The 12474-nt window shown below is 35.5% G+C and overlaps 1 protein-coding gene across 4 annotated transcripts; it reads left to right on the top strand.

The window, feature by feature from the left end:
- The first annotated feature begins 780 nt into the window (after positions 1-780).
- Positions 781-11689, top strand: LOC126761382 (peptidoglycan-recognition protein LA). 4 transcript variants are annotated; one of them, XM_050477492.1, is made up of 6 exons: positions 781-1125; positions 1230-1488; positions 9744-9935; positions 10221-10456; positions 10874-11080; positions 11237-11689. In XM_050477492.1, the coding sequence occupies exons 1-6, from the start codon at positions 1039-1041 to the stop codon at positions 11375-11377; spliced, it is 1122 nt and encodes a 373-aa protein (XP_050333449.1). In that variant the 5' UTR covers positions 781-1038; the 3' UTR covers positions 11378-11689. The 4 variants fall into 4 exon arrangements, with proteins under 4 accessions (XP_050333449.1, XP_050333448.1, XP_050333446.1 ...); XM_050477491.1 differs by lacking the exons at positions 781-1125; positions 1230-1488 and adding exons at positions 5734-5889; positions 7006-7265; XM_050477489.1 differs by lacking the exons at positions 781-1125; positions 1230-1488 and adding exons at positions 5734-6033; positions 7006-7265.
- The last annotated feature ends 785 nt before the right edge of the window (positions 11690-12474 follow it).

Raw genomic sequence — 12474 nt, 5'->3', positions numbered from 1 at the left:
TGAATATGCACACGTCTGCAAATATTAGAGCGGTTGTTTATGAGAGTTAAGTGGATTCATGCACACCTACATACCGTATAATAGTATACATATACATAAATGTCGAACAAAAAAAACGTTGAGAGTTGCACCGAACCAATATACCCTTCACATATACATAAAATAGTTTCTATACAAGAACTTGATTTTGATCACTCAGTTTATATGAGAGCTATATGGTATAGTGGCCCGATCTAAATAATTTGTTCGGTGAATGTATCGTTACTTGGGCAAATCAATTTCCCAAGATGTCTTCTCCTCAAATAAAAATCTTTTATATACTACAAGAACTTGATTTTGATCGTTCAGTTGATATATGCACTTTATGCTATACGTCGACAGCTGCTTGGGGAGAAAAAGACATGTGTAATATTTCACATCGATAACTCGCGTATATGCAGGCAGACGGACGGCTATGACTAAAACGGCGCTGCTCGTAATGCTGATCTCTTATATTTATGTTTCATGGGGTCCACGACCCTGTTCAGGGTATAATTAAATTTTTTAATTTTCTTGATGAAGACGTAGGGTTTCTCCCCACTAAAACAAACGACGTTAATAAACGCACTTTTATTTCACTCACATAAGATGGATGGATCATATGCGCTCGTACTCAAACAAGTGCGATATCTACATACATATGTATGCCAGCTATCTACTTTAAGCTTGTATTGGATAAATTCTCTCCATGATCAACAGAGAAGTCCGCGTTGATCTGAGTGCAGACGGAAAGTAAGCTCAGCATGATCCACAGTTCGAGTTCTGAAAGCAACAAAGCCGGACATGACTTCGAAACACAGCGCGTGTAGTTAAACAACCGGTTTGTAAGCTAGCGCGTATAGATCTTGTCACAATCCATCTTGTTTACTCACTTGTTGATGTTATGTGATAAAATGTGATGAAACCATACGTTGTACGCAATAAATTAATAATAATATATATCAGGGTGTGTATGAAGTAAAGTATTTAAAATAATATTTAACCAAAAACTAACAAAAAATGGATGAGGATCGAGCAAGTGTCCGCTCAGCGAACAATCACAATCCACTCACCTCTGCAGCAAATAACGCGCTATGGAGTCTACAGCAAATAACGCGCTATGGAGTCTACATTGTAACAGTAGGTTTTAGTTTAAGGGGTTATATAGAGTTAGAAGGTCGAAAAAAACAAATTTTTTACAATTTTTTTCTGGAAACAGTCCCGGTCATCCAGTGAATAGAGACATTATTCCATCAGTAAAACTCCAATGTAAATGGAAATTTTTGAAAATTCCAGCAGCGATACCACAAAACATATTCGCAAATCCGGCGATTCAGCCTTCGAGTGTGATAAACTTATCTAATTCGTCCGATGTCGTTATAGGGCCCATGACCCAATATCAGGGTCCCGTAACGATATACCAATATATGGATGCTACAGTGGAAGCGCGATCGACGCAAGCGGGTGGAGGTAATTATTATGCACTTAAAAGCTCATATTTTTTTCCATGCTCCTGAAGAGGTTTCGGAATTTTCGAGCTTTTTGGAGACTTTGTTTGCTTTGTTTGGTTGTTTACATCTACATACACATGTATGTAAAGATAAATGTACATACTTATGTATGGACATGTGTGATGAAAGTTGAAATGTGTGTAAGAGGCAAATATTAGGAAAACATTGTAACAGTAGGTTTTAGTTTAAGGGGTTATATAGAGTTAGAAGGTCGAAAAAAACAAATTTTTTACAATTTTTTTCTGAGAAAACTGTTAAATTTATTGATCCAAACATTTTTACATATATTGGATAGTCGAAAAGGTCTCTTCGTATTTCTAATCAAAGTATAATTTTTTTTTTATATTTATAATAATAAATAAATAAACAAATATGTACTATTTTGTTCGACCAATTTTTGCCATTTTTCGCTAGAGACATTATTCCATCAGTGTAAAACTTTCGTCAATGTAAATGGAAATTTTTGAAAATTCCAGAATGGAAGCGAGCGAATTATTGTTGTGCTACACGAACTGATAAACTGATACAGCATCGTCTCCACAAACTTCACAAATTTTATTGGTGGCTTGCGTGGCATTCTTCCCTTTTTATACAAAAATTTCAAAATATAGCGAATTTCTTCCTTATTTTCACTCATTTTTGAACACCTGCATAAAAATGTAAAGTACTGCTGAATTCAAATAACCTTTTTCATATTTACCTATGTTCCTCTAAGTTTCGTGCTCGGAAATAAAACAAATGTTTACAATGTCACTTCTGATTCGCCCCTTTTTTTTTTTTGTAAACTTTATACCGTTTTTAGAGCAATTTAAGACTTTAAGGGTATTTAAAATTGCGCTGGTAAATATCTCACGAAAGGGTTAAACTCACCTTTCCAACACTGTATGGTATGACAAAATCTGATTGGTAGCATTGGAGATATACGACTGCAACGACATCTATGACAAAATACGAAAAGACTTTTTCGACTACCCATTATGTGTAAACAAAGAAACCATTTAATAACTATTAAGATTAGTAAATTTCACCAGGGAATTAGTTTTCAATTAAAAGTTATTAATAAAAATATATCACGACCTATTCAAATATACTCAAGCATGCAATTGTATATACACAGAATCACGACATCACGGTAATTATAGTTCAGCATTTATTACTGGCGAATTCTCGGAAAGAATCGCACTTGCCAGTTTGTAAGTAGACTTCAAATATAATTCTAAAGTAATTGGCACTAGTTTATATGGCTGGCTTCAAACTAAAATTGAAATCATTTGAATGCGGCTAAATTTGCTTTCCAATTTGTACTAGCGTGTTCATTTATAGAAAATGCAAATAGCAAGTGCTCACACTTTTAACATTGTAAATTTTACTGCTAGCGTCTTGCCGCTGTGAATTTTAAATTTTTTTACTAATTGCAATGTAATTAAAAATACCTAAAAATTTCCATTGCTATTTTGAGGTAAACTTTTAACAGTGTTCTGGCAAATATAGCGCCAGACCGTCTTTTTCATGCGGTTTCTACAGTTCCAAGCAATCGATTATTTTAAAACATTGTGACTTAAAATCGATATATTTGCCAACTTGGCGGCCAGACAATACTTAGATTTTTAACCCAAGCTATTGACACTATTTCCTTTTCGTTGTAATTTTGTTTATTAATGAAATTAGCTATGCTTCAATTTTCTAAAATTGCCAACTTGGCGTATGAGTAACTTTTCTTTGTTTCCTCGTTACTAACAAGAAATTCGGAATATGCATATCGCTCATTTGCTGCAAGACCGGCATAAGTCAAGAAAATCGATTTGCCAGAAAACGCGTTAAAAGTTTTCAACTGACTCCAACCTTACACGGAAAACAGGAATCATATTCTCTTCACAAGCGGAGCATATAAGAGGTATTCACATGAATTTTTCACTCAACATGAAGTATGATATAACGAACAATTCTGCATCATTAACTCAAAAATCACGTTTTTTGATTTATGCCGATCTTGCAGCAAATGAGCGATATGTACTACATATTTGTATATACACATGTACACATTGTGACAAAACGTAAATCAGTACGTGTAGTACAATAATAGATCGCTCGCTTCCGTTCTTGAAATTTCTATGTGAAAGATGCACCTCGCTATGGTCTACCTATCGTTGAAAAGGTCGATGAAATTATGGACAAGATTGACCAGGACAGTCACATAAGCAGCCATGACATCGCTAAGGAACTTAGCATTCATCATCAAACGGTTTTGAATCATTTAAAAAAAGACTGCCTACAAAAAGAAGCTCGAACAGAAGCTAGCACACAAATTGTCTGTGAAAAATTTAAAGGACCAAATTAACATCTGCGATTCTTTGCTGAAACGAAATGAAATCGAACCATTTCTGAAGCGAATGGTAACAGGAGACGAAAAGTGGATCAAATAGGAAAATAATGTGCGAAAAAAATCATGGTCCAAGCGCGGTGAAGCTCAACAAACGGTCGTAAAGCCAGGATTGACGCCTCGAACGGTTATGCTGAGTGTTTGGTGGGATTGGATAGGAATCATCCACTATGAGCTGCTCCTGCTTGGTCGAACGATTGATTCTACATTTTACTGTCAACAACTGATGAAATTGAAGCAAATAATTGAAAAAATGGATAAAACTGATCAACCGAAAGGGTTTCGCCTTCCATTAGGACAACGCTAGACCACACACATCTTTGATGACTCGGCAAAAACTGGTAGAGCTTGACTGGGAAGTTTTGATGCATCCACCATATAGCCTTGACCTTGTACCATCGGACTACCATTTGTTTCGGTCAATGCAGATCTCCCTTAATGGAGTAAAGTTGGCTTCAAGAGAAGCCTGTGAAAATTACTTATCGCAGTTTTTCGCCAAGAAACCTGAAAGTTTTTCACTGATGGGATGGTGTCTCTAGCGGAAAATAGCAAAACGTGGTCGACCAAAATGGTACATGGTTCATGAAAGTACATTATAAATATAAAAATTTTGTTTAGAAATACGAAAATACTTTTTTGACAACCCTATATTTACATATATACGGTGTACATAACGGATTCGAATACGAAGCTCATAACGTCACAGAAATTAAATTGCTGGCCCAAATGTCCGTCGCCTTTGTGAATCTTAAATTTCGTACGGAAATTAATTTCTTTGCAGTCATCTTTGAAGTATGCCTTTAATCATCATCAGAAGTGTGACTTTGAGAGGGAATTAGCTCTTAGCTATTAATTCTGTCGAAAGCTTAAAATAATTATGAACTAATTACACTCAGAAAACGTAAAGTCTAGTGTTTATATCTTTTCACGTTAATGGGCACATCAATTGCATGTTTTGCGATAAACACATATATACATACATGTGTACAACTATATGTATGTTACTGGAATTATTAGGGTGGTTCATACAAAGTGAACACGATGATTTTATAATATAAAAATAATAAATAAAATTTTAGCAAATAAGTGTTTTTATACTTTTACTAACTGGTTTTGTCAAGAATGGCACATGCTAAATAATAGTGAAGACATTATAATTAAACGCAAACCTCAGAGGCGATCTAAAGTCAATGCAATTACTAAAATACTGAAATGGATCACCCTAATGCGATCATACACAATAAATTTACTATTTACACAATCCGATAAATACGCAATTGTACATATATTCGAATAAGCGCAACAACGGCACATGAGCGTTTACAATGAAGGAGTAAAAATGAAAAAATACGTGTTGTACACACTTACTTACTTGCATACAGCGGGCAGAGTCAACGTACCAAGAAACAATGATTTCCACTCACTGCTTCCCCCTACCCTCCCCTCATGTAATAGTTTTACGCTTTCTTACATATTTACTCGCGCACTTGTACATAGCCACCAGCGTTAAATGGATATTCTTACGATTCCCCAGCGAAAATAAACCATCACATTGTACCTCAATAACACTGCAGTGCCACACGCACACACACACACACACACACAGCCAGACACATACGCAAATCACAAAGGTGATATCACAATTGGCACAGAGAGGCGAACTCGCCAATTGACTGTTTGACCAGTTCGCCGGATAATCGCTTGGCTTGCTGGATGATTGCTTGCTGCGCTGCTTATTGGCCCATCCGCCGGCGAGTGGTTCTCCGGCTCATTGGTCGATTTGTCAACTTTTGAGTAAAGTTTTTCGAAAATTCAACAATCGCATTTAGTAGTAAATTCGCTGAGCGCTGTTGATGCGGTTTCACGACGGCGCATTGTGACGAACACGAATGCCGCTGATAACGCCAAATCGCGACAATGACGTGCCGATTGTTTTCAAATTTTTTCTCAACATAAATAATTAATATCGCGGCGAACACGGTAGTCTTTATTGTCAGAAAGTCATAAAACTGTTGGAAATCAATGCAAACAACAATAAAGCGAAAATGTGTGCCAATAAGACGGAAGCAATTTGAGCAAAGAAAGCGTTGTATATAAACACAAAGTGAAATCAGTTTGAAACGAGTGAGAAATATGTGCTATAAATAATTATTAGTGACGTCACATTAAATATTGGGCATTCGGCAATTAGTCATGTCACATAACATACTCTGTGGAAGTTCTAAAACGCCCCATTCTTCGCTTTAATCAGCATGTAATTTGTAAAGTGTGATAAAAAGTTGAATGCTTTTTATGTAGCAAGAAACGAATGAGTTGTCCCTGTAGGAACACTGTAACTCACCGTACAAGGACACCACCTTACTAAAGTCACCACACTTTAGAATGACAGCTGCAGCTGAAGTCACAAGCAGTCAGTTTATGAGCATTACAAGTCATTACATTTAAAAATAAATATTTCTTCGAATTAAAGCAAGAAATGCAAAAAGTGACTTATTTCACATATTTCTCGGAAAATAAGTAATCTCAATAAGTGTTGGATTTCATAGTTGAACATGGCAATTAATCACAGCACTTTTCAAGTCAAACTGACCGTTTAGTAGATACAGACACATTTTTTGCTTGCCTTCCACAAAATTAGGGAATGAAAACAAAATAGCAACATTTTAAAAATTATTTGGCAGTTGTAGCCACCATTCTATTTGACATAAAGAAATCGGTGCTGAACAGGTTAAACCCATTACATTTCTTTAAGTTCGTTAAGCATTTCCGGCGGGCATGTCGCGGGCGTTTCTTATTTGTATGCACTTACTCACACATATTTTGAAATGAATGTGAGTAATGGGTGTTGAACTGACTTCTTTTGCGAATCGCGCATTCGTATTGAAACATGACGAATGTGGAAATACTAAAGAGCTTATCAAGTAATGTGCATGTTACAGTGAGTGCTAAAGTTGCTGGCAGCTAGCACTGCATGTCATTGCATTTAAACAGGGAAAACAAATAACAATTAAAAATTAACATTTTGAATACATGTGCAATTATCATAAAAATGAAATAAAATAATTTAAACATTACAAATGTCGTTTTTATTAATAGCAGCGGAAAGTTGAACAAAAACACGTTTATATTGCCACTTGTTGCGCACCGGAGAAATATTCAACATACAACGTTTATGCGCAGCGCAAAATATATGTGAAAGGAACCGATCGGTTGTTCTAAATAACGCTGAGTTTATAAATTTCCTATCGGAAACGCCCCATGCGTAAACAAAATGAAACTGCTGTTGAAAGTGAACTCGGAAAGAGCTCGCAAACGCTACGCTCCCTCAGCGCCTGCAGCAACCGCCACCACAAGACGTTAGTACCAGTTTAATTAATTTTTCACTAATTGTTTGTCGATGTTTTAGAAATTGTAAGCAAAATCACAACTGCGCAGCTGAAAGCTCGTAGCAATTGCATTCCCCGCCACAAAAAAGGCACACATCATTTTCGCAGCATTTGTCAAATTTTAAATTAATTTTTAATAAAACATACAAGTAATGTATGTACTTGTATATTGATGTGAGAATATTTAATAAATACGCCTTTCGAATGCCTCTAAAGCACTGAACATTTATGCACTTAAGTATATGCATTAGGGTGCGGTAATTTTTTGCAATTTTGAGCAAAATAGTACGTGATCTATACCCATATCATTTGTTGAGAGGCCCGCAGTTAGAATACCGAAAAAAGCGAATTTTCCAGATTTTTTCTGAGAAAACCTTTATATTGGGTAGTTGATAAAGTCTTTACGTATTTCTGATTAAACTTCAATTTATTTTTTTTTTATATTTATAATGAACTTTAATGGACCAAATATAAACCATTTTGGTTGACCACTTTTTGCTATTTTTCCGCTAGAGACATTATTCCATCAGTGTACAACTTTTCTGGTTTCTTGGCGAAAAACTGCGGTAAGTAACTTTCACAGGCTTCTCTTGAGGCCAACTTCTGCATTGACCGAAACAGATGATAGTCCGATGGTACAAGGTGCTATATGGTGGATGCATCAAAATTTCCCAGCCAAGCTCTCCCAGTTTTTGCCGAGTCATCAAAGATGTGTGTGGTCTAGCGTTGTCCTAATGGAAGGCGAAACCCTTTCAGTTGATTAGTTCTGGCCGTTTTTTCGATTTCTTGCTTCAATCTCTTCAGTTGTTGACAGTAAAATGTAGAATCAATCGTTCGACCAGCTCATAGTGGATGATTCCTTTCTAATCCCACCAAACACTCAGCATAACATTTCGAGCCGTCAATCCTGGCTTTACGACCATTTGTTGAGCTTCACCACACTTGGGCCAAGATCTTTTTGGCACATTATTTTCGTATTTGATCCACTTTTCGTCTCCTGTTACCATTCGCTTCAGAAATGGTTCGATTTTATTTCGTTTCAGCAAAGAATCGCAGATGTTAATTCGGTCCATTAAACTTTTCACAGACAATTCGTGTGGTAGCTTCTGTTCGAGCTTCTTTTTGTAGGCAGTCTTTTTTTAAATGATTTAAAACCGTTTGATGATGAATGCTAAGCTCCTTAGCGATGTCATGGCTGTTTATGTGACTGTCCTGGTCAATCTTGTCCATAATTTCATCGACCTTTTCAACGATAGGTAGACCATAGCGAGGTGCATCTTTCACATCGAAATTTCCAGAACGAAACCGAGCAAACCTTTGTTGTGCTACTCGAACTGATACAGCATCGTCTCCGTAAACTTCACAAATTAGATCTGTGGTTTGCGTGGCATTCTTCTTTTTTTATGCAAAAATTTCAAAATATAGCGAATTTCTTCAATATTTTCACTCATGTTTGAACAGCTGCAACTTTTTTCCAATTTCCCCGAGTTTAATTTAATTTTTGTTTAAATGAAGCTTAAAATCTAATCTTTCCAACAATATATGATATGACACAATGTGATTGGTAGCACTGGATATATACGACTCCAACAACACCATCTACTGACAAAATACGAAAAAACTCGACTACCCAATAAGTATTTATTGATCCAAAAATTTGTACACATATTATGGGCTCTTTTAACTATATTTTCAGATTTAGTATTAGTAAAAAATATTTATTTGGATAGGAACTACAGCTGATCTCCATCTCAAAAACGACGTTTTGCGGTAATCACTGTATCCATGAAAAAAATCGATTTTTTAACAGAATTATATTGTTTATAAAAAATATATTTATCGGTGAGAAAAAATCTTCGTTTAGTTACTAAAAAATATATTTAAGAATCTCGTGTTAATATTTGAGACTAATCGGCTAAGTTTGTCACCGAATTTGAAAGCACCACTTTGAGAAAAACAAGTTTAAAGTTTGGTCTTGTTCTTCCAAGTACTCTGAAACACCTGTTCAAATTTGCGTGTAACTTCGAAAATATTTTTCAGAACGATATGAAATTTTTTCTGTGTATTCTTAAATATACATATGTACATTAAGAAAAGAAAATAAAAAAATAAATTTTTTGAAAATTCTAACTGTATATAACCCCTTAAGTCAACAGTCGGGTCGAATTCCAGCCGAAATCTTCGAATATGTCTGTCAGCATCATACCTGTATAAGTGTCGAAACAGTGATTTAGAACCACAAAATGTTTTATTGGAGGTTAAAATAATATTTCTTTATTAAATTTTGAACAACAAAACCAAACCATGGTTTCGAAATATTGTCAGCTTTTATGATTTGAAAAAGAAAAACATTATTGTTTGTTTCCCCTTATGATCTCAACTAATATTTTCTTCTCCTCAAACTAACAAACTCTCTAAAATTGTCTTTCGCTCTGTTTTTTTCCTTAGGAATCAACCAAAATACGAGTAATGTAAACACCTCAGTTTTTCAAAAGCTTTCCACATCCTCCAAGCTACTGTTGCTGCTCATTGTTGTTGTTATAATTGTGGCCGTAGTGATTATTTACATACAGATACAGCAAAGCAACAATCAGCAGCCCGGGCCCATAGTGTTTGGCAATACCTATGAGCATGGCACATGTAAGTACAATATATTGGGAAAACCAAACCCGACGCGAGATTACTGGCGTGGAAATTTATTATGAATATTTACGCAATATAAAAAAGCAAATTTCCTCATTGTTCATATTAATTTACAATAATCATCACATTATTTTGATTGGTTCCAAGCCACATATTTACAGTAGTTCATGTTTTTCCGTATAAGTAACCCTTGTGAAAATTAAAACATGTATAGGCATATTTATATTTTTACCTCGGTACCTGATGATAATTTTGAAGAAATTTTTATTTTAAGTATCTTAGTTCCGAATTTAGGAAATGGACATCTGGTGATAGACCGCGAGCAATGGGGTGCCTCGGAGTTGTCGAAAACCCTAACAATACCACTAAAACATCCGATACCATATGTCATCATAACGCACATTGGCGTCCAGTCGAAGCCTTGCGAAACCGTGTACAAATGCTCAATTAAAATGCGTACCATACAAGACTCGGCGATTGCGGAAAAAAACTTACCCGACATTCAGGCGAATTTTTATGTGAGTGGCATAAAATAAGTGAATGAAATTTGCACGGTTTTCTGTACAGTGTTGTTGTGTTTTTGCGGTTTTTTGTTTGTAGCTTCATTAATCACTAATTATATGCTTAACGAATAATTTCGGTAATTACACAATTATTTTGGCAACATTTAATTTAGCAACTCGTCGAAAGCGAATATCGAATAATTTTAAATCACAACCCGTTACTTTGGTATTATACATACATACATAGTTAATTTTATTTTGACCGTCACTTTTAAATAACTCGTTAATGTTGGATCAGAAAACTGTCACAACTCCTAACTAGGGAAATACTACAAACAAGATATAATCGATTAACCAAGCAAAATAATAACAAAATTCGCTCTATCCATTTATATATTGCAATAACTACTAAAAAACACTAATATTTCAAAGGTTGGAGACGATGGCAACATTTATGTGGGACGTGGTTGGGACTACGCGAACACTTACGCGAACGACACCTTGGCGGTTACGTTTATGGGTGATTACGGACGCTACGAGCCAAGCCAAAAGCAGTTGGAGGCGGCCCAATATCTACTGTCCTATGCTATCGCCAATAAGTACATTGACCTGGGCTACAAGTTGGTGGCGCAAAACCAGGTAAGACAAGCTGTCAATTTACTATATTAACGCCAAATTCATTAGCGAAAGTATAAGCTATTTGCAACATGTTATTAAATCATTTTAAAACTGCGTGAACCAACTGCATTGCCAGTTTAATAAAAAAATTTTAATATTGAAATATCTTCTTTCTAGACAAAGGTTTCAAAAAGTCCGGGCGCCAATGTTTACCGTCAAATCAAAAAGTGGCCACACTTTTATCCTTGTGGTATTGGGGACAATAAGAGGTGCGGCGTTGAGCTCAACATGCCAGATGTTTGGGATGGAAAAATGTGAACAATATCAGCAGCACTATGACAACTCTACAAATAAATATTTAGCATAAGTAAATGTAATTATAGAATATTTGGGTAAGAGATATGTAGGTCTGTAGCACATATCGGACATATAATTAGCTTGGTTTTTACAAAAGATTTTCACGCAAGCATATTATTTTCTATTATATTTATGACTTTCTTTTGATACTCTCAAGTAGTCTTACAAACCTATCCTTATGCCTGTTACCGTCTAATTCCACATATGTTTAGCTTTAAGTTGAATATGATATTTGTATACAAGTTAGAATAATAAAAATATTTAAACAAACTATTTCAAAACTTTTATTTTGCATAATTTAACATTCTTCGATCTGCAAGGCGATGCACGTCTACAAAAAATAATATTTTTTTTTGGAAATTTGACAGGAACCATCACCTCCTCCCTATTTTAAAGTTATCAGCATTATTCGAAGGTTTCTGTCAAAGTGATCCAGGCAAGTAAAAATGATATTTATTATTTAGTTTGCCACGAAGTTTGTAACACCCAGAAGGAAGCGTCGGAGACCTTATAAAGTATACTCTGTGCCCAAAAAATAAGGTGACATTTGAATTTAAACTGCGCGCGTCGAAGGATTTGGAGAATTATTTTTTTTAGGTTGGTAGTACTGTCAGTCACATTTCATGTCAAAATATTCATTAGTTTTTGAGATACGTGTCGTTTTGTGAGCTGCTAAAAGTGAGTTTTTCGTTTTTTGCGATGTCGAAATTTGTTGAGTAAAAAATTTGCATTAAATTTTGTTTACGGAATCAATTTTCTGCTGCGGATACGTTGAGGATGGTGCAGAAAGCCTTTGGTGATGAGGATATGTCAAAAAAAATGTTTACAAGTGGTATAGTGAGTTCCAAGCCGGCCGTGAAAGTGTCGAAGACGAAGAGCGTCCAGGGCGACCATCAACCTCAACCGACGAAGCTCACGTTCAACAAATCAAAGATTTGGTGTTGAAAAACCATCGATTAACAATTAGAGACCTTGCTGATGAAGTTGGTATATCGAAAGAATCAGCCAATACCATTTTGAAGGATGTTTTGGGCCTCAGGCGCGTCAAATCTCGACTG

This window comes from Bactrocera neohumeralis, chromosome 6, assembly GCF_024586455.1.
Source record: "Bactrocera neohumeralis isolate Rockhampton chromosome 6, APGP_CSIRO_Bneo_wtdbg2-racon-allhic-juicebox.fasta_v2, whole genome shotgun sequence".
Classification (NCBI taxonomy): domain Eukaryota; kingdom Metazoa; phylum Arthropoda; class Insecta; order Diptera; family Tephritidae; genus Bactrocera; species Bactrocera neohumeralis.
This window is presented reverse-complemented; position numbering and strand designations above follow the sequence as displayed.